At 41.3% G+C, this 27,664-nt stretch overlaps 2 protein-coding genes across 6 annotated transcripts; one reads left to right on the plus strand and one right to left on the minus strand.

Annotated features, from left to right (window-relative positions):
- LOC5520017 (exocyst complex component 8) lies at positions 1-22,282 on the plus strand. Of its 4 annotated transcripts, none has more exons than XR_007307211.1 (21): positions 1-119; positions 211-366; positions 1,683-1,778; positions 1,962-2,038; positions 2,574-2,716; positions 3,002-3,081; positions 9,443-9,516; positions 9,791-10,016; positions 10,568-10,632; positions 10,722-10,830; positions 10,957-11,008; positions 11,993-12,137; positions 12,414-12,466; positions 14,288-14,415; positions 14,516-14,646; positions 14,990-15,109; positions 16,881-16,989; positions 17,292-17,386; positions 20,473-20,512; positions 20,587-20,682; positions 20,882-20,930. XR_007307211.1 is itself a non-coding variant. In XM_032364919.2 (21 exons), exons 1-21 carry the CDS (start codon positions 41-43, stop codon positions 21,164-21,166), a joined length of 2,190 nt encoding a protein of 729 aa, XP_032220810.1. In that variant the 5' UTR covers positions 1-40; the 3' UTR covers positions 21,167-22,282. The 4 variants fall into 4 exon arrangements, 3 of the variants coding, with proteins under 3 accessions (XP_032220810.1, XP_048580770.1, XP_048580771.1); XM_032364919.2 differs by lacking the exon at positions 20,473-20,512 and adding an exon at positions 21,083-22,282 and having other exon boundaries at positions 20,882-20,953; XM_048724813.1 differs by lacking the exons at positions 20,473-20,512; positions 20,587-20,682; positions 20,882-20,930 and adding an exon at positions 19,907-20,442.
- Positions 21,757-27,664, minus strand: LOC116603552 (type-1 angiotensin II receptor-associated protein). 2 transcript variants are annotated; one of them, XM_032364921.2, is made up of 9 exons: positions 27,510-27,664; positions 26,946-26,980; positions 26,181-26,292; positions 25,624-25,693; positions 23,882-23,909; positions 23,293-23,320; positions 22,876-22,943; positions 22,726-22,816; positions 21,757-22,252 (listed from the first exon to the last, which is right to left on the minus strand). In XM_032364921.2, the coding sequence occupies exons 1-8, from the start codon at positions 27,549-27,551 to the stop codon at positions 22,741-22,743; spliced, it is 459 nt and encodes a 152-aa protein (XP_032220812.1). In that variant the 5' UTR covers positions 27,552-27,664; the 3' UTR covers positions 21,757-22,252; positions 22,726-22,740. The 2 variants fall into 2 exon arrangements, with proteins under 2 accessions (XP_032220812.1, XP_032220813.1); XM_032364922.2 differs by lacking the exon at positions 22,876-22,943 and having other exon boundaries at positions 22,726-22,795; positions 27,510-27,663.

The following is a 27,664-nucleotide window of genomic DNA, read 5'->3' on the forward strand; positions in this document are numbered from 1 at the left end:
ACGCGGTAGCCTAAGTACTACTTTGTGAGAGAGGTACAAGATGGCGTCCAAGATGGACGATGTTTCTTCGCCATCTCTGGCATATATGGTTTCTAGCTCGTCATTTAACCCTGAAAAATGTACGTATATTTGGTCAGAGGAGATTGAATGCATTATTTTCAATGCCGATACATTTAAGATTATTTGTTCTGAGTTATGGTATGTTTATAGACGTGCATAAGTTGTCATCGGAGTGTGACACCGACGCCGAGTTACAGGAACATCGACAAAAAATCCAGACTTTGAGCGATGAGACGGCCGTATCTTTGAAGAAAAACGTTTACAAGAACTACATACAGTTCATAGAAACATCTAAAGAAATATCTTGTATCCTTGATTTTTTTTATTATACCTACAGCAAATAACTCTGACCGGATGTTCGGGGCCCATTAATCTTAACTTAATATTTCTATCAGAAAAAAAGATACCTAATCTTTTTTATAACATTTGATTTTGATTATTTTGAACTTTGATTTCCTTTTGATTTGATACTTTTCTACCAAATAATGTAAAGTGAATTGACGATTCTGTGTTTGACATAAAACCTCCTGTATTGACTCCCGGCCCTACTAATCGATAAAAACCGATCATCGGAAACTAATCGAATTAATCAATATTAATCGATATTATTCAGTTGATTATTATTGATTGATATTGGAAATCAATAATAATTCATACTCACAGCCCAAGAGTACTCAATCATATTGATTATTATCGAATCTGCCATCACTGTACCGCGTGAAATGGGAATGATATGTCTAGCTTCTTGGCTTGTGTTCATCTGTATGCTTTCCAATCAGCTAATACAATGGCTGAGTAGTGTTCAGAAATGTTTATTGAAAATTAATGGGTAAACAAAGAACCTTTAGTAAATAAACGTTGTAATATTGTGAATGTGGTTTGCAAATGGTAAAATTGAGCCCTTTTGAAGCAATATATAGACTCGCTTTGTTTATCTTACCTTGTCTATCTGATTATATTTGAAGAAACACAGTCAAACAATTGATCATGCCAGTTAAGGGTGATACATTTTGACAGAATGGACAGAAATCAATATTTATCAATATAATCAATAATCAATAATTTCAAAAAAAAATTTATAATAATGGATACTCACTCAATTTCTATTGATTTCCGATATTAATCAATTGATTGATATTGATTTTAAGCGATTACTGTTGATTATTATTGTATTTCAGAATTATCGATTGGTAGGGCCAAGATTGACTGAAAATCAAGCAGTAGGGAGCCAATATCAGATTGTCCAACCAGTTTACCCTTAACATCTTTGAAAAACGCCATTTTAGTGAGAATAGTGCAGGCAATATTTGTTTCAACGATTTTCACGCTAAAAGAGCCGTACTCCTAAAGCCTGAACATTTTGGATGTGTCAAAACAAGCCCAAAAATTCTTATTAAAAAGCCAAATAGATTTTTCTGTTATTTGGGTGCCTGGAAGTTAGCTAGATTTGCATAAATGGTGCAATGATCCAGTGTAAATGTGATGGTTTTACTTACTAAGTGCACTTTATGATGACACCCAAAACCATGTGACAATTTACACCCGACACCCTGTATGTGTGTGTCATAATTGCTTATAGCAAGAGACATGTCTAAAGTCCAAGTTCCTTTACTTCAGCTCAGACCTTGAGGCTGAGATGTACCAGTTGAGTCACTTGTTAGCAGAGCAGCGTAGCTTACTAAAGGCTCAAGAAGAAATGTCCCTCTTTGGCAATAAAGGTTTCACCTAATCTGTCTGGATACTTTTGCTTAGTCAATAAACTCAATATTGTAGGTCTAATGATTGATTGTTTATTTTTTCTCTGAAATTTTCTTGACTTTATATAAAAAGAATTAAAAAAGATTTAGAAGTATGTTAACCCATAGTTTACATTTTATAATGGTGCTATTCATCAAATCCAGATTCTGGGTCAAACTCAAAGCCAATCAACAAAGAAGAAAAGTCCATAAGCTCCATAGAGGCAGTTGAAGGCTTATCTGTAAGTGTACTTAGAAAACATTAGAAATAAAATGTAAATATATAATTATAGATCTGCAAATAAATATTCAAAAACTTTACTGCACATAAATTAAAAAATCAGACCAAATCAATCATAATACTTAAATGGTCGTAACATCCCTATTATCTACTAGATAACAAACCATGTATTTTTAGAGCCTCTATTCATGGTTTTTGTTTGCAGTTTTACGGTTTTGCTTTTGTCTGGAAACTTATATGAAGTTCTTATTGTGTGATCCTAAAGATTGCTGAAATAAGGTTGATCACTAAAGGTTTAAGGATCTCAGGCAATTATCAAGCACATCACATTATAAAAAATAAAATAAAAGTATAGTAATGTTGGAATAATCCATTTAACCCTTTGTTGAACAAAAAATAACGAAAAGCTCAACATACATCAGCTATCACTTCTTTTTAAACCAGTGTTCTATGATAAAAACAAAATTCAGTAGGTCTACAATGTATGAAACAGCAAAAACTTTTGCTTAAGAAATGTATGTTGCTTATGGTTTCAGAATATCATTGACATGACTGATCTGCAGTGTATTTACGAAGGAGGTCTTCTTGAGATTGACACTTCTACCTATCTCCCCAAGCAGAAGATCCGTGCCTTCCTCTTACATGACAGCATGATCATTGCCAGTATCATAACAAACAGGTGCCAATTTATTGTACATGACACACATTAAGGCAATTAAAAGCCTTATTCAAGAAGAAATGTATTCAGTTCAGTGCTAAATTAAATCAGCTTGAATCATGGTAAAATTTAATCCAACCTTAAATTAAAACAGATCATTTTTATTTTTAAATAATCAAATAATGCAGGGAAAGATTTATTTAAAACATAATGAAAGTTTGGAATATCCAAAACTACATTACCCAAGTTATGCTATTTTTTCGTCATTGTTACAAAAGGACCAACTGCATTATTTGTTTTTCTAAGGCGTGGTCCTGTGAGGTACAAGTTCCAGGCTCTGTTTGAGTTGGAGAATGTTGCTGTTGTCAATTTGAAAAGTTCGGAAGGTACTTGATCTGCAAACTTTAACCAACCTTATGAGTAAAACGACTATGCAAATGTACAGTGAGGACCCATCAGCCCAGTAAGCCAACACCCAATGACCCAACGATCTAACGACCCATTAGCACAACACCTCAAAGACCAAACAATCTAATGACCCAATAATCTAATTACCCAACAGCAAAATGACCAGACAAGACCAATCAACCCAATGACCCAACAGCCCATTAATCTAACAATCTAATGACCCATCAAACCAACAGCCCAAAGACCCAACAATCTAACTACCCATCAGCCCAATGACCCATCAGCCCAATGAACCAACAATCTAATGACCCATCAGCCCAATGACCCAACAATCTAATGACCCATCAGCCCAATGACCCAACAATCTAACGACCCATCAGCCCAATGACCCAACAATCTAACGACCCATCAGCCCAATGACCCAACAATCTAATGACCCATCAGCCCAATGACCCAACAATCTAACGACCCATCAGCCCAATGACCCAACAATCTAACGACCCATCAGCCCAATGACCCAACAATCTGTTGACCCAACAATCTAACGACCCATCAGCCCAATGACCCAACAATCTAACTACCCATCAGCCCAATGACCAGACAATCTAAGGACCCATCAGCCCAATGACCTAACAATCTAACGACCCATCAGCCCAATCACCCAACAATCTAATGACCCATCAGCCCAGTGACCCAACAATCTAATGACCCATCAGCCCAATGACCCAACAAACTAATGACCCATCAGCCCAGTGACCCAACAATCTAATGACTCATCAGCCCAATGACCCAAAAATCTAACAACCCATTAGCCCAATGACCCAAAAATCTAACGACCCATCAGCCCAATGGCCCAACAATCTAACGACCCATCAGCCCAATGGCCCAACAATCTAACGACCCATCAGCCCAATGACCCAACTATCTAATGACCCATCAGCCCAATGACCCAACAATCTAACGACCCATCAGCCCAATGACCCAACAATGTAATGACACTACAGCCTAATGGCCCAACAATCTAACTATCCATCAGCCAAATCACCCAACTATCTAATGACCCATCAGCCCAATGACCCAACAAACTAATGGCCCAACAATCTAACGACCCATCAGCCCAATGACCCAAAAATCTAACGACCCATCAGCCCAATGACCCAAAAATCTAACGACCCATCAGCCCAATGGCCCAACAATCTAACGACCCATCAGCCCAATGACCCAACTGTCTAATGACCCATCAGCCCAATGACCCAACAAACTAATGGCCCAACAATCTAACGACCCATCAGCCCAATGACCCAAAAATCTAACGACCCATCAGCCCAATGGCCCAACAATCTAATGGCCCATCAGCCCAATGACCCAACAATCTAACTACCCATCAGCCCAATGACCCAACAATCTAATGACCCATCAGCCCAATCACCCAACTATCTAAGGACCCATCAGCCCAATGACCCAACAATCTAATGACCCATCAGCCCAATGACCCAACAAACTAATGACCCATCAGCCCAATGACCCAACTATCTAATGAGCCATCAGCCCAATGACCCAACAATCTAACTACCCATCAGCCCAATGACCCAACAATCTAACTACCCATCAGCCCAATGACCCAACAATCTAATGACCCATCAGCCCAATGACCCAACAATCTAACGACCCATCAGCCCAATGACCCAACAATCTAACTACCCATCAGCCCAATGACCCAACAAACTAATGACCCATCAGCCCAATGACCCAACTATCTAATGAGCCATCAGCCCAATGACCCAACAATCTAACTACCCATCAGCCCAATGACCCAACAATCTAACTACCCATCAGCCCAATGACCCAACAATCTAATGACCCATCAGCCCAATGACCCAACAATCTAACGACCCATCAGCCCAATGACCCAACAATCTAACTACCCATCAGCCCAATGACCCAACAATCTAACGACCCATCAGCCCAATGACCCAACAATCTAATGACCCATCAGCCCAATGACCCAACAATCTAACGACCCATCAGCCCAATGACCCAACAATCTAACGACCCATCAGCCCAATGACCCAACAATCTAATGACCCATCAGCCCAATGACCCAACAATCTAACGACCCATCAGCCCAATGACCCAACAATCTAACGACCCATCAGCCCAATGACCCAACTATCTAATGAGCCATCAGCCCAATGACCCAACAATCTAACAACCCGTCAGCCCAATGACCCAACAATCTAACGACCAATCAGCCCAATGACCCAACAATCTAACGACCCATCAGCCCAATGACCCAACAATCTAATGACCCATCAGCCCAATCACCCAACAATCTAATGACCCATCAGCCCAGTGACCCAACAATCTAATGACCCATCAGCCCAATGACCCAACAAACTAATGACCCATCAGCCCAGTGACCCAACAATCTAATGACCCATCAGCCCAATGACCCAACAATCTAACGACCCATCAGCCCAATGACCCAACAAACTAATGACCCATCAGCCCAATGACCCAACTATCTAATGAACCATCAGCCCAATGACCCAACAAACTAATGGCCCAACAATCTAACGACCCATCAGCCCAATGACCCAAAAATCTAACGACCCATCAGCCCAATGGCCCAACAATCTAATGGCCCATCAGCCCAATGACCCAACAAACTAATGACCCATCAGCCCAATGACCCAACAATCTAATGACCCATCAGCCCAATGACCCAACAATCTAACTACCCATCAGCCCAATGACCCAACAATCTAAGACCCATCAGCCCAATGACCCAACAAACTAATGACCCATCAGCCCAATGACCCAACAATCTAACTACCCATCAGCCCAATGACCCAACAATCTAACTACCCATCAGCCCAATGGCCCAACAATCTAACGACCCATCAGCCCAATGACCCAACAAACTAATGACCCATCAGCCCAATGACCCAACAATCTAACTACCCATCAGCCCAATGACCCAACAATCTAATGACCCATCAGCCCAATGACCCAACAATCTAACGACCCATCAGCCCAATGACCCTACAATCTAACTACCCATCAGCCCAATGACCCAACAATCTAACGACCCATGAGCCCAATGACCCAACAATCTAACTACCCATCAGCCCAATTACCCAACAAACTAATGAGCCATCAGCCCAATGACCCAACAATCTAACAACCCGTCAGCCCAATGATCCAACAATCTAACGACCAATCAGCCCAATGACCCAACAATCTAACGACCCATCAGCCCAATGACCCAACTATCTAAGGACCCATCAGCCCAATGACCCAACAATCTAATGACCCATCAGCCCAATGACCCAACAATTTAACAACCCATCAGCCCAATGACCCAACGATCTATTGACCCAACAATCTAACGACCCATCAGCCCAATGACCCAACAATCTAACTACCCATCAGCCCAATGACCAGACAATCTAAGGACCCATCAGCCCAATGACCTAACAATCTAACGACCCATCAGCCCAATGACCCAACAATCTAACTACCCATCAGTCCAATGACCCAACAATCTAATGGCCCATCAGTCCAATGACCCAATAATCTAATGGCCCATCAGCCCAATGACCCAATAATCTAATGGCCCATCAGCCCAATGACCCAACAATCTAACGACCCATCAGTCCAATGACCCAACAATCTAATGACCCATCAGCCCAATGACCCAAAAATCTAACGACCCATCAGCCCAATGACCCAACAATCTAACTACCCATCAGCCCAATGGCCCAACAATCTAATGACCCATCAGCCCAATCACCCAACAATCTAACGACCCATCAGCCCAATGACCCAACAATCTAACGACCCATCAGCCCAATGACCCAACTATCTAATGAGCCATCAGCCCAATGACCCAACAATCTAACAACCCGTCAGCCCAATGACCCAACAATCTAACGACCAATCAGCCCAATGACCCAACAATCTAACGACCCATCAGCCCAATGACCCAACAATCTAATGACCCATCAGCCCAATCACCCAACAATCTAATGACCCATCAGCCCAGTGACCCAACAATCTAATGACCCATCAGCCCAATGACCCAACAAACTAATGACCCATCAGCCCAGTGACCCAACAATCTAATGACCCATCAGCCCAATGACCCAACAATCTAACGACCCATCAGCCCAATGACCCAACAAACTAATGACCCATCAGCCCAATGACCCAAAAATCTAACGACCCATCAGCCCAATGACCCAAAAATCTAACGACCCATCAGCCCAATGGCCCAACAATCTAACGACCCATCAGCCCAATGGCCCAACAATCTAACGACCCGTCAGCCCAATGACCCAACTATTTAATGACCCATCAGCCCAATGACCCAACAAACTAATGGCCCAACAATCTAACGACCCATCAGCCCAATGACCCAAAAATCTAACGACCCATCAGCCCAATGGCCCAACAATCTAACGACCCATCAGCCCAATGACCCAACTGTCTAATGACCCATCAGCCCAATGACCCAACAAACTAATGGCCCAACAATCTAACGACCCATCAGCCCAATGACCCAAAAATCTAACGACCCATCAGCCCAATGACCCAAAAATCTAACGACCCATCAGCCCAATGGCCCAACAATCTAACGACCCATCAGCCCAATGATCCAACTATCTAATGAACCATCAGCCCAATGACCCAACAAACTAATGGCCCAACAATCTAACGACCCATCAGCCCAATGACCCAAAAATCTAACGACCCATCAGCCCAATGGCCCAACAATCTAATGGCCCATCAGCCCAATGACCCAACAAACTAATGACCCATCAGCCCAATGACCCAACAATCTAATGACCCATCAGCCCAATGACCCAACAATCTAACTACCCATCAGCCCAATGACCCAACAATCTAAGACCCATCAGCCCAATGACCCAACAAACTAATGACCCATCAGCCCAATGACCCAACAATCTAACTACCCATCAGCCCAATGACCCAACAATCTAACTACCCATCAGCCCAATGGCCCAACAATCTAACGACCCATCAGCCCAATGACCCAACAAACTAATGACCCATCAGCCCAATGACCCAACAATCTAACTACCCATCAGCCCAATGACCCAACAATCTAATGACCCATCAGCCCAATGACCCAACAATCTAACGACCCATCAGCCCAATGACCCTACAATCTAACTACCCATCAGCCCAATGACCCAACAATCTAACGACCCATCAGCCCAATGACCCAACAATCTAATGACCCATCAGCCCAATGACCTAACAATCTAACGACCCATCAGCCCAATGACCCAACAATCTAACGACCCATCAGCCCAATGACCCAACAATCTAATGACCCATCAGCCCAATGACCCAACAATCTAACGACCCATCAGCCCAATGACCCAACAATCTAACGACCCATCAGCCCAATGACCCAACTATCTAATGAGCCATCAGCCCAATGACCCAACAATCTAACAACCCGTCAGCCCAATGACCCAACAATCTAACGACCAATCAGCCCAATGACCCAACAATCTAACGACCCATCAGCCCAATGACCCAACTATCTAAGGACCCATCAGCCCAATGACCCAACAATCTAACAACCCGTCAGCCCAATGACCCAACAAACTAATGACCCATCAGCCCAATGACCCAACAATCTAACGACCCATCAGCCCAATGACCCAACAATCTAACGACCCATGAGCCCAATGACCCAACAATCTAACTACCCATCAGCCCAATGACCCAACAAACTAATGACCCAACAGCCCAATGACCCAACAAACTAATGACCCATCAGCCCAATGACCCAACAATCTAACGACCCATCAGCCCAATGACCCAACAATCTAACAACCCATCAGCCAAATGACCTAACAATTTAACGACCAATCAGCCCAATGACCCAACAATCTAATGGCCCATCAGCCCATTGACCCAACAATCTAACAACCCATCAGCCAAATGACCTAACAATTTAACGACCCATCAGCCCAATGACCCAACAATCTAATGACCCATCAGCCCAATGACCCAACAATCTAACGACCCATCAGCCCAATGACCCAACAGCCCAATGGCCAACCAAACAGCACATCACCCCAAAACCCATTGATCAACACCCAACAATATAAAAAACTTCAAGTGTAAATAATGAAAAGCCCATCACATCAACAACCCAGTAGCCCGATATCTGAATCAACTTTTCCTCTTTCCAAGTTTTTTTTAATTGTGTGTGTTGACAGTTTCAGCTTTTGGATAAGGTGTTTTGAATTGTAATGTTTTGTTTTGATGTTTTGCATATTCGTCTATAATACGTAGGTGTCAAGGATGCTTTTAAGATCCTCCTGTTTCCAGAAACACATCTTTATCAGGCAGAAAGTGCCCAGGCTAAGGTATTAGCAGCAGTATCTATTTATGTTCATTTGCAAATTCTTTTCATCTTTTATCTAATTTTGACTAATAAGAAAAATATTTATATGTATTTATGCTTCAATTTCGGTGATATTTATATCCTTTTAATTCCTTTCTAGGTTGTTCTGTATTTTAAAAATGGGATTTCAAAAAATGTTTGCTAGAAAAAATATTTGACAAAGTCTAATAATCTAAAATGTAATAAGAAGTTTTTATGTGTTTCCCTCTTGACTTACATTCTTTTTTTTTACCTAGAATGATTGGTTAAACCACATTGAAGAGTGCAAGATCAGCTTCAAACTCAAACTTGAGCAAGAGGTTACTCAGGGAGACCTTGAAAGGCAGGAAGGGGATATGAACCCCTTTGAGGTAGAAGATGAGGATGATCATGACACCAACCCATTCAAGTCCACTGAATCCAGTACATCAGCATACAATGGGAATCCTTTCCTTGAAGATGAGACAAACCCTTTCCTCTCTGGTATGTACTGCTGGACAGTATATTTTACATGACAGGGCTGGATTTTTATGATAAAAGCAGCAACAGAATAGCATTTGTGTTGTTTCCAGAGTTAATCCATAACTCAATTGCATTACCACAATTTTGTATTTTTTTTTTGGGGGGGGGGGTATATATAGTGCTTTATTTTACATTGTACTGCCACACAGTTTTATATAAATGGAAAAAAGTGATCCCCTTTCACCATTCAACACTGTCATCAAAGCCATGAGGGATACACAGTCCCCAATGCAATGGGCTAGATCATTTGTCTTATAGCCATGCAATAGACCCAATTTGAGCAATTTGTTGTTAGCAAATGCTTTAGAGCAAGGCTGATTAAATTTTGAAAGGGATTTTTTAATGTGCCATTGAACCTATGGTATGTAAGGCAAGAATCAATAAAAAAACGTTTTGCCAATATCCAGCATTTCCAGACTTTTTTGCTGTTTATTATTTAGGGATGGGGTGGTATAATGCCAAAGTCAAGATCAAAATATTTGAATCTTGAATGAAATGCTTCATGTCTTTAGGATCTGCAGGTAGTCTTACTATCAATCGACAAAGAAGTAACACCTCAAACAACATCACAGAAAATGTTAGTATAACAATAAAAAGTATAGAAACTGCATTAACTACAAAAGCCACACTGCATACAGTTTCTCTTATATTCCCCCCTTATTTCAGGCTGTCACTCCTAAGAGCAGTAAGGTGTGGCTTCGAGACCTTCCAGAAGACCTAGACGTGTGTATTGCCCAAAGAGACTTTGAGAAGGCCATGGAACTCATAGATAAAAGTGAGTTTGAGCTCACACTGTTCAAGCATACATTTGAACATTATGATTTGAACAAAATGTTATTTGCTCATTGATGCAAAATATTTTATAATACTGTATAATGTGCAATACAATTTTCTTTAATAGCAAACAGTTTCTTGAAAGAGTCCTCAAATACTCAAGCACTCAAAGAGATCAAGTAAGTATTTCACTTTGTACATAGGATAGCCTTTTCCAGTTTCTGAATCAGCCAAAAGTTTAACCCCTTATCCTTAAAAGTTCAAATCAGTAGTTAAAAACATTATGATAAAGCTCTCAAGGGAAGTGTCAGATAAGTAGAGAGTAGAATGACACCCAGGTTAAAGTTAATGAACCTTGTTAAATTTTGTAAGCACTTTTTAAAGATAAATTTCCATAGGAAATTAAAATCACAATTAAAATGCCTAGACCATAGGGTCATGCAGTGGAACTGGGTGTTGCGTATTTGTAGGGTGTTCCTAGACCACATGGTCAATCAGCTAGATGAACTAGGTGTTGTGTATTTGTAGGGTGCGTCTAGACAATAGGGTCAATCAGCTAGTGGAACTGGGTGTTGCGTATTTGTAGGGCGTGTCTAGACTTATGGTCGATCAGCTAGTGGAACTGGGTGTTGCGTATTTGTAGGGTGCGTCTAGACTATAGGGTCAATCAGCTAGTGGAACTGCGTGTTGTATATTTGTAGGGTACGTCTAGACTATAGGGTCAATCATCTAGTGGAACTGGGTGTTGTGTGTTTGTTGGGTGCGTCTAGACTATAGGGTCAATCAGCTAGTGGAACTGGGTGTTGTGTGTTTGTAGGGTGTGTCTAGATTACGTGGTCAATCAGCTAGTGAAACTGGGTGTTGTGTATTTGTAGGGTGCGTCTGGACTATAGGGTCAATCAGCTAGTGGAACTGGGTGTTGTGTATTTGAAAGGTGCGTCTGGACTATAGGGTCAATCAGCTAGTGGAACTGCATGTTGTGTATTTGTAGGGTGCGTCTAGACTATAGGGTCAATCATCTAGTGGAACTGGGTGTTGTGTGTTTGTAGGTTGTCTAGACCACATGGTCAGTCAGCTTGTGGAACTGGGTGTTGTGTATTAGTAGAGCGTGTCTGAACTACAGGGTAAATCAGCTAGTTGAACTGGGTGTTTTATATATGTAGGGTGCGTCTAGACCATAGAGTCAAGCAGTTAGTGGAAGCGCTGATTGAGGAGCTTGACTGTCACCAAAGTATTCTGCTGCATGGTGGTCCACGTGCGACCAGAAGAGCTGTGTCGCTTCTAGTGCGTCTTGGAAGAGCAACAGAGGTATCAAACTAGAAAAATTATCAAGCATGCTTTTAGATAACAATGAACTACACTCTCATACAGTAACCAAAGGATTTCCGAAGCTCCTGTCATTGCAACACAAGATATATTTGACAGACAACTTTCCGTTTATGATTACGAAAGGATTTCCAGCTTCAAACTTGTCTGGTTTGTGGACATTTTTTTAAACATTCCATAGCACTTTTCTCGAACCAGTGACATCGAGAAATGTGAATCTGTTTTCGTTTAGTAATCTAATTTCCCCTTTGCATTCAGGCTTGCCAGCTGTTTTTAAGAAACCGAAGTGAAGCAATTAAGCAGAGTCTCAGGTAAATGCCTGCCTTCGGTATCTGACGGTTCTTTTTTTTTTGTTGTAAATGATTTCTCTCTACCACAGAATGTAAGATGAATAGATAAATCTGGTAAGCTAGGTAACCTCCTTGCAGCAAGAATGCTGAAAGAGGGCGCATATAAAACGTGATGCCACCATACGACTCATGTTTGACCACGGACAACACTTTAGGATAAAAAAGTGCTTGTTTTTTTTTTTTTTTTTTTTTTTTTGTAGTAGTAGGAATAACCAAAAAGCCTGGACAAAAATCCTGGTGGGCGAAAACCCAACAAATCATGTCAGCTACCCGTATGCTGCGACACGGGCTACCATAACCACTAACGCAAACTTTTAAAAAGCTAGCCCATAAGCACATAGAATCACTGTTTTAATTGAAATTCATAAAAAGAAGGGTTCCGTTGTGCTTTGTCTTGCACTATAGCATTTTTCTGCTTCGCTGGCTGGCTAGTAATGCTGAAGCCAATTATATAGCACATTTCTCGCAATCTTATTGGTTTACTTCACAAACTGTCGAGATAGCCAAAGTAGCACTGTAATGGTTTAGGAACATGTTGTACTACACGTCGGGACAATGGAAGCTGCACTTTGAAGGGGCAATCGAGTCGAAAACAGATCAAAACTGTGCACGATAATCAAGATCTATATTGGTTAACACATTGACCCCTGAACCGGCCTGTACCGGCTTTGGGAAGTACCCACAACCCAAAAAATTCATAAATTCAAAATAAACACAACAAGATGAAGATACTCAGGCATCAGTCTAAGGGATAAATGGTCTTGCAGATATGCATCCAACCAAGGTGTTGGCATCTACTCTTAAGCCAAATAATAGCACAGGTTCTTTGACAAATCTCAAATCGAACAAGGAGAGAAAAGCAGAATCACCCCTCTCAATAAAACGCTCAAAATACCACACAAGGGAGAGAAATCAGCAAACACAGCTCAAGACACAAATAGATACCTTTATTCTGATCCTCCAGGTACATTTCCTTGGCCACAAAACACAATGTTCATTCCTTGAAGGATTGTACAACCACGAAAATATCTTTACGTATTGCAAAGCATTCTGGGAGATCCAGGGGAAAATTCACGAGGGGAGGGCCAGTCAACACTCCTCTCCCCAAAGTCAGATGGTTTTTTATAAGTCTTTTCACCCCGAAGCCAAACGAATCAATTCCAGGCCATACAGACCCAGAATAGCAGTGTAAACAATTTTGGAATCAATTTGGTTTCAGAAAAGACAGCATTTAGGAGAGCTGTGGTGATTCATTAGAAAATTATTTTCTCATCCGGGCAAAGCCAAACAAGAAAAAATCATCATGAATCCACCTTTGCTTGCAAATATCCATAAGCAAAGCACTCAATTATGCCCCAAAAGACTTCATGATGTCCTGAGACACTCTCCTAATATGCTCATAGCTGTATTTTTGATGAAAAATACAAGCAACCATCAACTTGTGCTGGCTTCAGCACATCGACGAGGGATTAAAAGTGGGGACCGCAAAGCACTGTTGGAAAGCTTGGATACCGCTGACTAGGTGCAGCTGTGTTTGACTTTGACGGGCTGTATAAAACTCAGAATAGGGGGGGAGGTATCTGTTTTCAGTCTGTTTTTTGTAAATTCAGCTCCAAAAAAGCCAGGAGTCAATGGGTTAAGACGGAATTAAAATAACCTTTATTTGTAAGATGAATATAATGCTTGTTGTCTGGTCACTGTTGAATTTTCTACTTTTTTTGTAAATCCGTGTAATTGACCCCTTTAAAATGTTTTGTTATTTTCTTATTCTTCTGATTGCAGGCAGCTCAAAATAGAAGGAGCCACCGCCCTGTACATTAGCAAGCTCTCTAGTGTGTTTTTCATGAGTCTAATAGAGACCGGCCGTGAATTCCAAAAGTCATTTGTGGATAATTCTGGGTTCTGCTCAGGTAAGAAAGGTTGAGAAATCCTTTTTTTTAGTCTGAGCCTCTTGGTATAATGGTGTATAATGTATAATAGGAAACTTCAACATTCATTATTTTTTTTTAGCGTTTGTTGTGTGGGCCAACACGGAGCTGCAGAACTTCGTCTCCAGGTTCACTCGACAAGTGTTCCATCGTAATATTGGCTTGGCTGCCATCGGTGTGTGTGTGGGCATTGCAACAGAAAACTGTGATAAGGTATACAAAAAAAAGACATCTTAGGCTAAGTTCAAACGTCCTATTATCCACGACAATGGACTTGATTCATTTGCACGCATTTATATTGAGTACGGCTCATGGATAATATGACGTTTGAACTTAGCCTCAGATATCAAAACTGCTAGCTATTTCACCTGTATTGGGTGCTACTGGATTATTTTTTTCCCTAACGACATGGGGCCACCTATGTTACACTGTTACCTGTCTCACCTATAGTGGGACTATTTATTGGCACGATATTGACGATCACGCGTAAACTACTTGACTGGTAATGAGATCCTGAATACAGCAAAACAATCTAAATTGTTTTACTCGTTTCCAGTTGAACGAGATCGGACTAGACCTGAAGTTCTCCATGCAGCACATGCTGCTAAAGGAGCTCATGGAGGCGTTATTTGACTGCCGAGACCAGCTGGTGGCAGCGGCCCGTCAGAGAGCCACGGTAGGTACCATTCCCAGATTTTTTCCCAGTCAAATAAGCCGAGAGCAAGTAAAGTCTGTTACAAACCTCGAGTCTCGAGGCACAATAAGTACTAAAAGGTTTCATAGCTTTCTATGATGTCAATTGAAGTTGAAATTTGATGCCAAAGTTTGAACATGGAGGATGACGGCAGAAAACAAAAGAATGATTTGGGCAATTATAAGGTCTGAATTCCGTTTCGGGGCGCTTTTGTTCCCGTTTAGTTTTCTTCCTAAAAACTAAAATCCCGTTCCCGGTTTACCGAAGTTCCCCGGCCTAAAATCGAGGCGAGGCCGGCACCAAGAGGACCCTGTGATTGGGTGTGCGCGTTCGCCTTGTGCGTAACTCACATTTTGCCGTGCTCCCTTGTGTGATTGGGTGTGCGCGTTCGCCTTGTGCGTAACTCACATTTTGCCGTGCTCCCTTGTGTGATTGAGTGTGCGCGTTAGCCTTGTGCGTAACTCACATTTTGCCGTGCTCCCTTGTGTGATTGGGTGTGCGCGTTTGCCTTGTGCGTAACTCACATTTTGCCGTGCTCCCTTGTGTGATTGGGTGTGCGCGTTCGCCTTGTGCGTAACTCACATTTTGCCGTGCCCCCTTGTGTGATTGGGTGTGCGCGTTCGCCTTGTGCGTAACTCACATTTTGCCGTGCTCCCTTGTGTAATTGGGTGTGCGCGTTCGCCTCGTGCGTAACTCGCATCTTGCCGTGCCCCCTTGTGTGATTGGGTGTGCGCGTTCGCCTTGTGCGTAACTCACATTTTGCCGTGCTCCCTTGTGTGATTGGGTGTGCGCGTTTGCCTTGTGCGTAAATCACATTTTGCCGTGCTCCCTTGTGTGATTGGGTGTGCGCGTTCGCCTTGTGCCTAACTCACATTTTGCCGTGCTCCCTTGTGTGATTGGGTGTGCGCGTTCGCCTTGTGCGTAACTCACATTTTGCCGTGCTCCCTTGTGTGATTGGGTGTGCGCGTTCGCCTTGTGCGTAACTCACCTTTTGCGGTGTTTCCTTGTGTGGTTGGGTGTGCGCGTTCGCCTTGTGCGTAACTCACATTTTGCCGTGCTCCCTTGTGTGATTGGGTGTGCGCGTTCGCCTTGTGCGTAACTCGCATTTTGCCGTGCTCCCTTGTGTGATTGGGTGTGCGCGTTCGCCTTGTGCGTAACTCACATTTTGCTGTGCTCCCTTGTGTGATTGGGTGTGCGCGTTCGCCTTGTGCGTAACTCACATTTTGCCGTGCTCCCTTGTGGATTGGGTGTGCGCGTTCGCCTTGTGCGTAACTCACATTTTGCCGTGCTCCCTTGTGTGATTGGGTGTGCGCGTTCGCCTTGTGCGTAACTCACATTTTGCTGTGCTCCCTTGTGTGATTGGGTGTTCGCGTTCGCCTTGTGCGTAACTCACATTTTGCCGTGCTCCCTTGTGTGATTGGGTGTGCGCGTTCGCCTTGTGCGTAACTCACATCTTGCTGTGCTCCCTTGTGTGATTGGGTGTGCGCGTTCGCCTTGTGCGTAACTCACATTTTGCCGTGCTCCCTTGTGTGATTGGGTGTGCGCGTTCGCCTTGTGCGTAACTCACATCTTGCCGTGCCCCCTTGTGTGATTGGGTGTGCGCGTTCGCCTCGTGCGTAACTCACATTTTGCCGTGCTCCCTTGTGTGACTGGGTGTTCGCGTTCGCCTTGTGCGTAACTCACATTTTGCCGTGCTCCCTTGTGTGATTGGGTGCGCGCGTTCGCCTTGTGCGTAACTCACATTTTTCGGCAGGAGGAGCAATGGCAGCCGCAGAGATTCGAGAGAAACCACGAACGCCTCACAAACCTGGTCGGTGAGATGGAGAGCTGTGGTATCAAGGAGTTCGGCCACCTTGTTATCGGTAAGCGATGGAATGTGCTGGAGGCTTGTCGCGCTAGGCTTCAAATAAAAGGCGGGGGACGTGACGATTTTTTTGCCCAAGCCACCGCTTGTCCTATGATCGGCATTCGGTGGTCGAGTAGTTGGGTTTTCGGCGGTGTAACAACCTCTTAGTGCAAGTAAAGATTTACTTGAGGGCATTTTAAACACGGTATTTGACCTCAATATAATAGTGATGTTTTGAAAAGAGCGCCCCTTTCTGACTGAGTGGAGGTTGCACACACCACATCATATCAGATGGAAATGTATGTTATTTGGCTTCAGACGACTGCCAGGTGAATCTAAGCAGTGCTACAGTTGCGTTCACCAAGAGCGTTATTGGCTTTCTTGAGGATGGTCTTCGGGTCAACACACCAGAGGTTAGAGTAAGAATAAAAAAATTAGGGCGATGAGGTATCCGCTGGATGTGCGCTATGCACTATTTCACCCCCTATCCAACATCCAGACATTTTGAGCTAGGTTGTTATTGTTATTCTCCCAGTCTATGACAGCAAGCTCCAAACGTACTGAAATTTAACTTTTTCTCTCTGAGTACTTATCGAGTGTGCCGCTGATCTGTACAGGACCCGAAATGATCCCAGGACCCGAAACGATCCCAGGACCCGAAATTATCCCCAAAAGTACCCCAACTGATTGAAATGATCCCCAAAAGTACCCCAACTGATCCCGGGACCCGAAACGATACCGAGGAGTCCCCGAAATCAACCCCACGGAATTGCGGTAATGGACAAAGGGAAAGCAGAAGAAAGCACTTCCAATTCTTAAAGCATAATTAAGGGTTGACAGCGAATCTATTTCTAAATAACGTGACATAAAAAAACTTAAATTCCAATACAATACTTCTATTTATTACATTGCCCCGGCGGTAAACCCATAAACAGAGTCCAAAACAAATACAGTCGAACCTCTATTAAGCGGCCCTCTATTGAGCGGTCACCCTCTATTCAACGGTCATTTACCAAAGTCCCGAATTTTCCCCCTTATGTTTACTGTAAACTTGACCTCTATTGAGCGGTCACCTCTATTAAGCGGACGCGGTCACCAAAGGAGGGTCCCAATTGGTTGATTTCATTGTTTTCACCTCTATTAAACGGTCATCAACAATATTTGTCAGCATGACAACAGATAGTGCACGTCATATTTCGTCATATTTTTAACTGTTTAATCTAATTACTATGGCTAATCGCCTTGTGAGACTTGTGTGGTCTTGTGCAGATCAGTCGCATCAAATTCCTCGATTACCAATTTCCGCTTTAGCCAGCTAGAAGAAAAACTGTCACCTTCAAATATGTATTCACAAGGAATCCCGAGTCCATAGCCACCACCTCTGTTCACCCACATCCCTTTGACTACGACTTTCTCACAGTTCGTAGGTCTCTTGAGATATTTGGTAACCCACGTTGACATCAGTTTGGGAATATGCCTGATAACTTCGTAATCGTCAACTAGAGTATTCGGGTGACCGTCTCCATCCATCACTGTTTTGTCGGCTTTTTCTCTTACGATTGCAACAGCATTCGGATTCTTTATGTTAGTTGGTTCCCGAATAAGTTTGTAAACATTTTCTAATGCTGGTTCCAACTCAGTCATGTACTCATGATATCCCCGAATGAATGCAACTGGGTCATATTTGTGAGTTTTTGGGTACGGCAACGCACTGCGAGTTTTTTGATTCGACTTCCAAAATCGCGCAAACGCTTTAATGACGGATATCGACGGGAACGACGCGTGTAACATCACCTTAACGCACTCATTTACTTTACATAACGCCAGCGAAAGTAGCTCATGCCCATAGAATTGGGCAAAGCCGCAAGAGCCGTATAGGCAAAAACAAACTGACTAGGCGGTTTCAAACATTTCTGGATCAAATTGGAATGCACCAGGCCCCGTCTTAGGGCCAACATGATTGTTACTGTTGTTTATTATAATAAAAAGTTCTTACGTATAATTACAGCCCGATTTACGCTAATTTAGGGGCGAAAATAGCGAAACCTCTATTAAGCGGTCGACCTCTATTAAGCGGTCACTAAGCTAAGTCCCGAGGGTGACCGCTTAATAGAGGTTCGACTGCACACAACTTTTACTGCTACTGAACTTTTACTGCAACTGCTACTGAAAGGAGTAAACAATAAACATAGCACAGCCAAAGTACAGCCTTGCTCAGAACAACCAAACTTTTGACCTTCGAAACATTTGCAGTTCCAACACATGACTCTGACACGAATATTTACCAACAGCCGGTTTGGCCGAGAAAATGGAATGACAAAAGCACACTGAGTAATGCACTCGAACAACCCTTGCAAAATAAGAGTTGCAAAATAAGAGATGTGAAAGAAAAATATTGAAAGCAATATGCGAGTTTAGAATTTCCTCATGTAGTCGTGCGTACACCCCTACATGATCTCTCTCTATCTCTCTTTATGATAGGTCTTTCATTCACCGAACACAAACAAACATTTTCCTACGGGAAAGCAGAGGCATGTCTTATCTTTGGAGACTTTCTTTTATGGCTTGTTATGTATGAATTATTTATTCATGCCTGGTTCTTCAAATTACCATCACGGGAATTGTTATTTGACCCCAATTGCTGACTCAACCAAGCTGTCGAAAGCTGTATTTCCCGCGCAGTCGTATATAAAAATCTTAAAAAATCTCAGTTAATGCAAATTTCTGGATAGTAACAAAAATGACGCTGAAATGTTTCATGTTTTTAAAGCTGAAAGCCAATCCTTCCACATTCCTTTTGTTTGTCCATTACAGCAATTCCTTGGGGTTCATTTCGGGGACTCCTAGGGAACGTTTCGGGTCCCGGGATCGTTTCTGGTCCTTGGATCATTTTGGGTCCTGTACAGATGTCACGTGTATTTTTCATTTTGTAGCTACATGGCGTACTTTTCGAGTGTGTGGCTTATCTCACGTGTATTTTCATTTTATAGCTACATGGCGTACTTTTCAAGTGTGTGGCTGATCTTACGTGTATATTCATTTTGTAGCTACATGGTGTACTAGTCAAGTGTGTAGCTTATCTCACGTGTATTTTTATTTCTTAGCTACATGATGTACGAGACTAGTGTGTGGCTGATCTTACGTGTATTTTCATTTTGTAGCTACATGGTGTACTAGTCGAGTGTGTGGCTTATCTCACGTATTTTCATTTTGTAGCTACATGGCGTACTAGTCGAGTGTGTCGCTGATCTCACGTGTATTTTCATTTTGTAGCTACATGGCGTACTAGTCGAGTGTGTCGCTGATCTCACGTGTATTTTCATTTTGTAGCTACATGGCGTACTAGTCGAGTGTGTAGCTTATCTCACGTGTATTTTCATTTCTTAGCTACATGATGTACGAGACTAGTGTGTGGCTGATCTTACGTGTATTTTCATTTTGTAGCTACATGGTGTACTAGTCGAGTGTGTGGCTTATCTCACGTATTTTCATTTTGTAGCTACATGATGTACGAGACTAGTGTGTGGCTGATCTTACGGGTATTTTCATTTTGTAGCTACATGGCGTACTAGTCGAGTGTGTCGCTAATCTCACGTGTATTTTCATTTTGTAGCTACATGGCGTACTTGTCGAGTGTGTAGCTGATCTTTTCAAGAATCAGGTCCTACAATTTGAAGCAACATTAAAATCCAGCCACTTCAAGGCACAGGTGAGATGTCAGTCCATCAAGTCACGTCAGCCATAGCCCAGTCTTACGCACGCCAGAGGGTTTTCCCGTCCTGTCAGCCTTGTCAAGACAGCGAGGATGGGGCGACAGCGCTTGGGTCACGGGGGGCATGAGGGCTTCCCCTTAAATTTTGTCCAACAACAAAATGTAATGTATTCGTCTGCTTTTTTTTTTTTTGCAGAGGCCGTTTATCATACAGAATGCAGAATTTGTTCTCGAAACCATACTTCCAATTGTGAAAAAGAAATTGAAGGTGAGATAAAAGCGATCGAGATACCCCTAAATCTATCTATCAACTTCGAAATAAAAATGAGAAACGTATTTAGAATTTTCTCGTATCAATTTCTTAATGAGACTTTTGCTCCTTGTTCTTGAATTTCAGCGCCAAACGGGGCATGACCCGACTAGTGTGACGGAACTTTCAAAAGAGCTTACAAGGCTGCAAAACATCGCCGAAACAAGGTGACATGTGCAGAAAGGACAGGATGAATTCACCACAATCAGCACAACTCGTGTCATAGAGCTCTTTCAAGCGCTTACAAGTATAATTTTGCATAAAAAAACCTTGTGCATGCTCATTAAAAGACTGGTCTACCTCTCTTTGCCTGAGGCCGAAAGTCAAATAAAATATAAGCAAACGTACTTCGCAAACAAACAGCCACCATGAAGGGGCGGTGGATTGGGTGGACATCCACCCCCCCCCCCTTTTTTTAGTCACTTTGTGTGAAGAAAATAAATGTCTGGGGGACGGGAGGTACTGTCCATGTGGCTTCACCTGCTTGACTTTGCAGCCGCGACAAATCCATTTCAGCGTGAAATATTGTTAGATCCATGTGGCCTACCAAGAACTACTGCATCCGCTATAAGCCCGTCTATCCGGCCATTATCCACCCCCATTTTGAAATCCTGGATCCGCCCCTGCCATGATTCCTCAGGAACGATGGTTCATTAGAATTTAAACCTTGTCAGCTACAGACTAATATTGAGTTCAAAGACTGGCAATACATACAGGCAATGCGAAAAGGAACCAAAACATCAACACACGAATAAAACGAATTACCATGTAAAGTAGACAAACTTTATTGTCTCTAATTATATAAAAAAAATCTTATTTGTATATATTTATATATTGCACTAGTTCTAGCTAGTTTTCATGTGCCAATTAACAAAAATGTTAGGGTTTGTTTCTTAACAATGTTTAGGCGAGCAGAAATCTATTCCATCTCTAAGATATCTGCACACAAACTACTTTGTGCATACTAAAAAAGATTATGATGTAAGGTGTTATTAGCTACGTACCAAAAAATATCATCATAGTAATAGCTTTGGATTTGACTGTTTATTTTGCCTATAGAAACATCTTTTTTAGGGAAATATCTTTATACGTAGATTATTTTATGCTTAAGGAGTAGGATGAAGCTGTTTTTATTGTGTAGGGTGGGTTGATTTCGCAGTGATCCTTCTTGGATGTGCAATAGCTCTCACGCTTACGCCTGTGGCCCAGAAGCCCCCTTGATGTCGTTATGTCCTTCAATTGTAACGTATGGATTTTCTGTTAATAAATAAAACAAAATAAGCCAAATTATTGTATGCGAAACATATACTTTTGGTGGATTTAAGGGTGATGTGTCAAAAAATCTGACATTTGTGGCATTGTTGTGACATAATTACTACAAAGAAATCCATACCCTAGCTAAAAGAGTTCTTTGTTCTTCTTTTTGTGTACTTGTGTATAACACATGCGTCTTCAGCGCATTGTTTTTAGTGTTAGGTTTTGGGTATGGTCTCACATTTAAAAGACCGAAAAACAAAGCTATTATACTCGTGACGGTGTATCAAAAATTAAGCCCCTCCCCCAAAGCAATGCTAAAAAAAATAGCAACCCTCACCCAAACATAGCAGCCCTCCCTGTTAAATAATGACCCTTCCCTTTAAGAAGTCCTAAAGTACATCCTACAGCCTGGATGACGTTCCTTTTGAGATTTACGCACTACAGAAATATATCATACTTCAAAGATGACTTACCAGCCCAGCGAGTGTCTACTTCCCCTCCACGGTTCCGGAAATCCAAAAATATGCAAATGCAGGACAAAGGCTGCAAAGCAAAATGTGGTCTAGCATTACCTACTGGAACCTATGGGGTAATTATGGGTGAAACAACCAAACAGTTTTGTTTGGGGGAGAGGGAAAATCATTTTTCGCATCCAACTGGGGCTTTGTGTGACACTCCTTCTCGCCGCCAGCTACGACACATACATTCAAATAAAACTGAGTGTGATAGACACAAACTGCAAATTAATGTCAAGAATTCCTTACGCTATAAGTATGCTGAGCCTTATATTTTATTTTACAAATGGTGTCATGCCAGCAAAGGTCTTACTACAATGGGTTTGATTCCTTGTAAAAAAGCCACCAAAATTTCTATATCAAAATCCATTTAAAAAAGAAACAGGGTTTGATTCCTCCTTGTAAAAAAGCCACCAAAATTTCTATATCAAAATCCATTTAAAAAAGAAACAGGGTTTGATTCCTCCTTGTAAAAAAAACACCAAAATTTCTATATCAAAATCCATTTAAAAACGAAACACTTACCTTAAGAATGAGGCTCATGATTGCCATTCTGCAAAAGGTGTTAAGAAATATAACATCGAGATGACAGATTACTCCGCTTGTTAGAATGTTTTCTTTCAAGAAGATATTATTTATTGGAATATTTCAATAAAGCTCATAAAATAAAAAGTTTAAAACCAACAAAATCAACTCATATTAAGAACTTTAAGGCAGAACTTTAAGGTCCAGCAGTGAATTTAAACTTAGCACGGCCCACACACCTGGTACTTTCTCGTATAATGCCTCTCAAATGTTTAACATGTTACCAACTGCAACGAGAGAGGCTCGAGATTTCACAATGTTTAAGCGGAGCGCTAAGCTCTACTTCAGCAATAGAGCCAGGACCAGAGTAACCACACTTAATGCTAAATAGGAACATGTATGTTTTCTTGTATATTTATATTTTAAAATTTCAAGTTTATAGTATATTATTTATTATATTGTTAGTTAGTGTAGTTAGTTTCATTAGCATAGAAGAGCCTCTCATGTTGGAATGCTAATAAACCATTATTATTATTATTATTATTATTATTATTATTATTATATAGCCTGATGTGACAGTAAAGGATACCCAATTGCAAACCTATACGTCGAGTTGTCTGAAGTATAAGACAAAAAAAGTTAGTAAACTGGGGAGTTTGTAATTTTTCACAATTCGATACGGGTTGCATCCTGGTAACCTTAGTAGATGGACTTGCTTACCTTAGTTAATTAACACACCCTTAAAATTATGTTTGCCTCCCTGCCTGAGAACAATGGCTTTTTGTCCAGCTTAGGTGTACAGTGTATGCAATTTCTGATTGATAGACAAACCAGGGGCGTAGCTAGGGGGGGTAGCCCACTTGGCACCCAAAACTACAGTAAATGTATGAGACATCATCAAAAATACAGCAGAAAATGCCTTGAAAGGGCTCTTTGGTCCCCTCCTGTTAAAAATCCTGGCTACTCCACTGCAAACAAGCCTTATTAAGTTATGGCTGATGTTCTAACAGATAATTATATGTTAAAACCATTGGGGAAACCACAGGGAGCCCAAATTCCATACAAGCATTTGCTTTATAAATTCAAAGCAGCAGTGTTAACCCACTTTCAATACTATTCCTGTATATTCACCGCCAAAGTGCTCTTATCACAAAACCTTGCCTGAATGTGAAGATTTTTAGGGCATTTTTTTCTAAGTCAGTCATGTCCCAAGTAAAAAAAAAAATCTATTTTCTAGGATATTCAATTACTAGAAATGGCATATATGTGATCCACTCAATTGGTTTCACAACACAAGTCTAAAACGGTCTAGTCATTTTGATTCAAATCTAGGGGTGGTGGATTAACCCATTGACTCCTGGCTATTTTTTATCTGAATTTACAATAAAAAAAAGGGCAGACTGAAAACAGAAACCTCCCCTATTATTTTGAGTTTTATACAGTCGAAGTCAAACGTCACTTTTCCTAGTCAGTAGTATCCTAGCTTTCCAACAGTGCTTTGCAGTCCAATTTTTAATCCCTTGTCGCTGTGCTAATACGAACACAAATTAATGGTTCCTTATATTTTTTATAAAAAATACACTATAAACATATTTAGAGAGGGTCCTAGGACATCATGAAGTCTATTGGGGCATAATTGAATGCTTGCTTATGGATAATTGCAAGCAAAGGTGTATTCATGGTTATTTTTTTCTTGTTTGGCTTTGCCTGGATGAGAAAATAATTTTCAAATGAAACCAAATTAATTCCAAAATTGTTTACACTGCTATTCTGGGTCTGTATGACCTGGAATTTATTTGTTTAGCTTTGGGGTGAAAAGGTTTATAAAAATCCGTCTGACTGACTGGGGAGAGGAGTGTTGACTAGCCCTCCCCTCGTGGATTTTTCCCCAGATCTCCCAGAATGTTTTCCAATCTGTAATGACATCCAAGTGGCTTCACAAGCCTTCAAGGAATGGACATTGTGTTTTGAGGCCATGGAATAAATGTATCTATTTGTGTCTTGAGCTGTGTTCACTGATCTCTCTCCCTTGTGTGGTATTTTGGCCATTTTGTTGAGAGGGCTGATTCTGCTTTTTTTCCTTGTATGATTTAAAATTTGCCAAAGAACCTGTGCTATTATTTGGCTAAAGAGTAGTTGCTATCACCTTGGTTGGATGCATAGACCATTTATCCCTTAGACTGATGCCTGAGTATCTTCATTTTGTTGTTTATTTTGCATTAAATGTATTTTCTGGGTTGTTGGACTTCTAAAGGCCAGTACAGGCCGGTTGAGGGGGCATTGTGTTAACATATAGTAGATGGACTTGCTTACCTAGATTGACTTGCTTACCTAAGTTAACATAGTAGATGGAAAGAGCAACAATGTCACTGATAATGGTGAAGATCAAACCAAGAAGAAACTGAAAAAAAAAAGAATGATTGAAAACTTACACAGGCTCAGAGCAAAATGTTATATAAATTATAGCAGGTGTTTAGTAAGGTTTTGTTGGATGAAGGTTTGCAGACATAGGCATTAGGCAAAGGAGATAATAGTTCTACTTTTTGATGGACGGTGAAGGGTGGGAGGGGTGGTGTGGAAGAGGCTTGTGAAATGTGTGAATAACCTTCACACGCCCCAGGGTTGACCCTAAGTGCCAGAAAATTCCAAATGATGGGAAAAAAATTTTAATTTTTAAAAAAATGGCTGAATCTATTTGACCAGCTCAATTTCCCAGCAATCAGCAGACATAAATTCCTTAGTGACAACCCCGTACCCTTGACTCTGCAGAAGCCAATGCCAATGCCAAAGCCAGTTGAAATGGAGCAATTATAATAAAAAAAGCTATTAAACCCAACAATATTTTTTGTATTGCTTGTACGTTAGCTATTGTGCAAGATTTTACATACCATAACCACGGGATCTGTGCGCTCTGTCTCCACAAGTGCCCAAATTCCCATAAAGAGGACCAAGAAATTACTAAACACATAGGATGTAGGAAGGGTGGGGTAAAGAGTGGCCCTGCAAAGACAACCAAATACACTGTTATATGAGCTGTTATCCATTTAACAGTGGATGAATTAAATGCTCTCGACTTTTGACATTGGGAACTGTGGATCCCTTGTTTTCTGGGATAAGGATGTTAATCCGGGGGTCCCGTCTATTACCACACTTCATTTGCTTTCATTGTATTGGGAGATGTAAAAGATACACTAGGGACACTGGTCCGTGCTACGACTTCAGTGACAGCACTTACACACTAACTCACACTGACAAGTTAAGTTAGTCACATGAGGTGCACATTTCATCATGCCTTTCCCTATACATCTTCTTTGATGGAGGAGAAAAAAATGGATAACTATTGTTACATTACTCCTGGCATAACTACCAATAATAGTTGATAATCATTCTTTAAATGACGGAATGTCAATTGAATAGCCAAAGGTTACCCAGGGGTCTTGTTGTGAAGTGACTTGCCTGTCACAGAGATGTTACTCTTCATTTTGGCGTATTGGATCATATACTCACCACAGGGCTTTCACATCTAGTTTTTATAGTCATTTTGTTTTGGTTTTATTAACACCAGGAAACATACAGGCTAACAAGAGTAATTTTTTGGCTACCACTATCATTTTTTTATTAACTTGTTATGCAAGATATGAATTGGTACAAACCATGTTGTCAGGATGAAATGAACTCCTATTATAACCTGAAACAAATAACAAAAAAACAGCGATAAACAACTTTGAGGCTAAAAGATAAAAAAATAATCTTAGGCAAAGTGACAAAACAGAGTTTTGTGCAAGGCGAGGGGTTGTGGACATTGTAGCCCCCTTATGAGTGAAATAAATAGAGAATATTACATGGTCATGAAACTCATCTCTAAAAACGAATTGGGGTGGAAAAATGGGAGGGGGTAAAAAGTAGATGGACGTTTTGTTCAGTGAAAGTATGTAACCGGAAGAAATACTTATTAACTATAAACCTTATTAAAATCCTCAATTTTCTCATCAATTCACGAAGCCTGTCAAATAATTCCACACACAAAAAAATAAAAAAAACCTTAATCACTTTTACAGGTGTAATTGAACATAATTGTGTTCCTAAAAGTGATAATAATCAGCTGATGTCGTGACATGAAAAGTGCAGTCAATATTCGATGAAATACTGCTACATCCTCCCGGTTATTGGTAAGAATGCCTACAAGTAGTCTGAGCTATATAGTGATCACAAGTTACCTTGATGGAGACGGAAGGCATCGTCACAGATACTCTCTGCATGGCTGCGTAAGGGTAAACGGGCCAAAGTAGTACAGGATAAGTAAAGAATCTCAAAATCACTTCAGGAACCAGAAAATTCGGAGTCACGAGTTTGTATGTGTCAGGGCCTGGCA

This window comes from Nematostella vectensis, chromosome 3 (assembly GCF_932526225.1).
Source record: "Nematostella vectensis chromosome 3, jaNemVect1.1, whole genome shotgun sequence".
NCBI lineage: Eukaryota > Metazoa > Cnidaria > Anthozoa > Actiniaria > Edwardsiidae > Nematostella > Nematostella vectensis.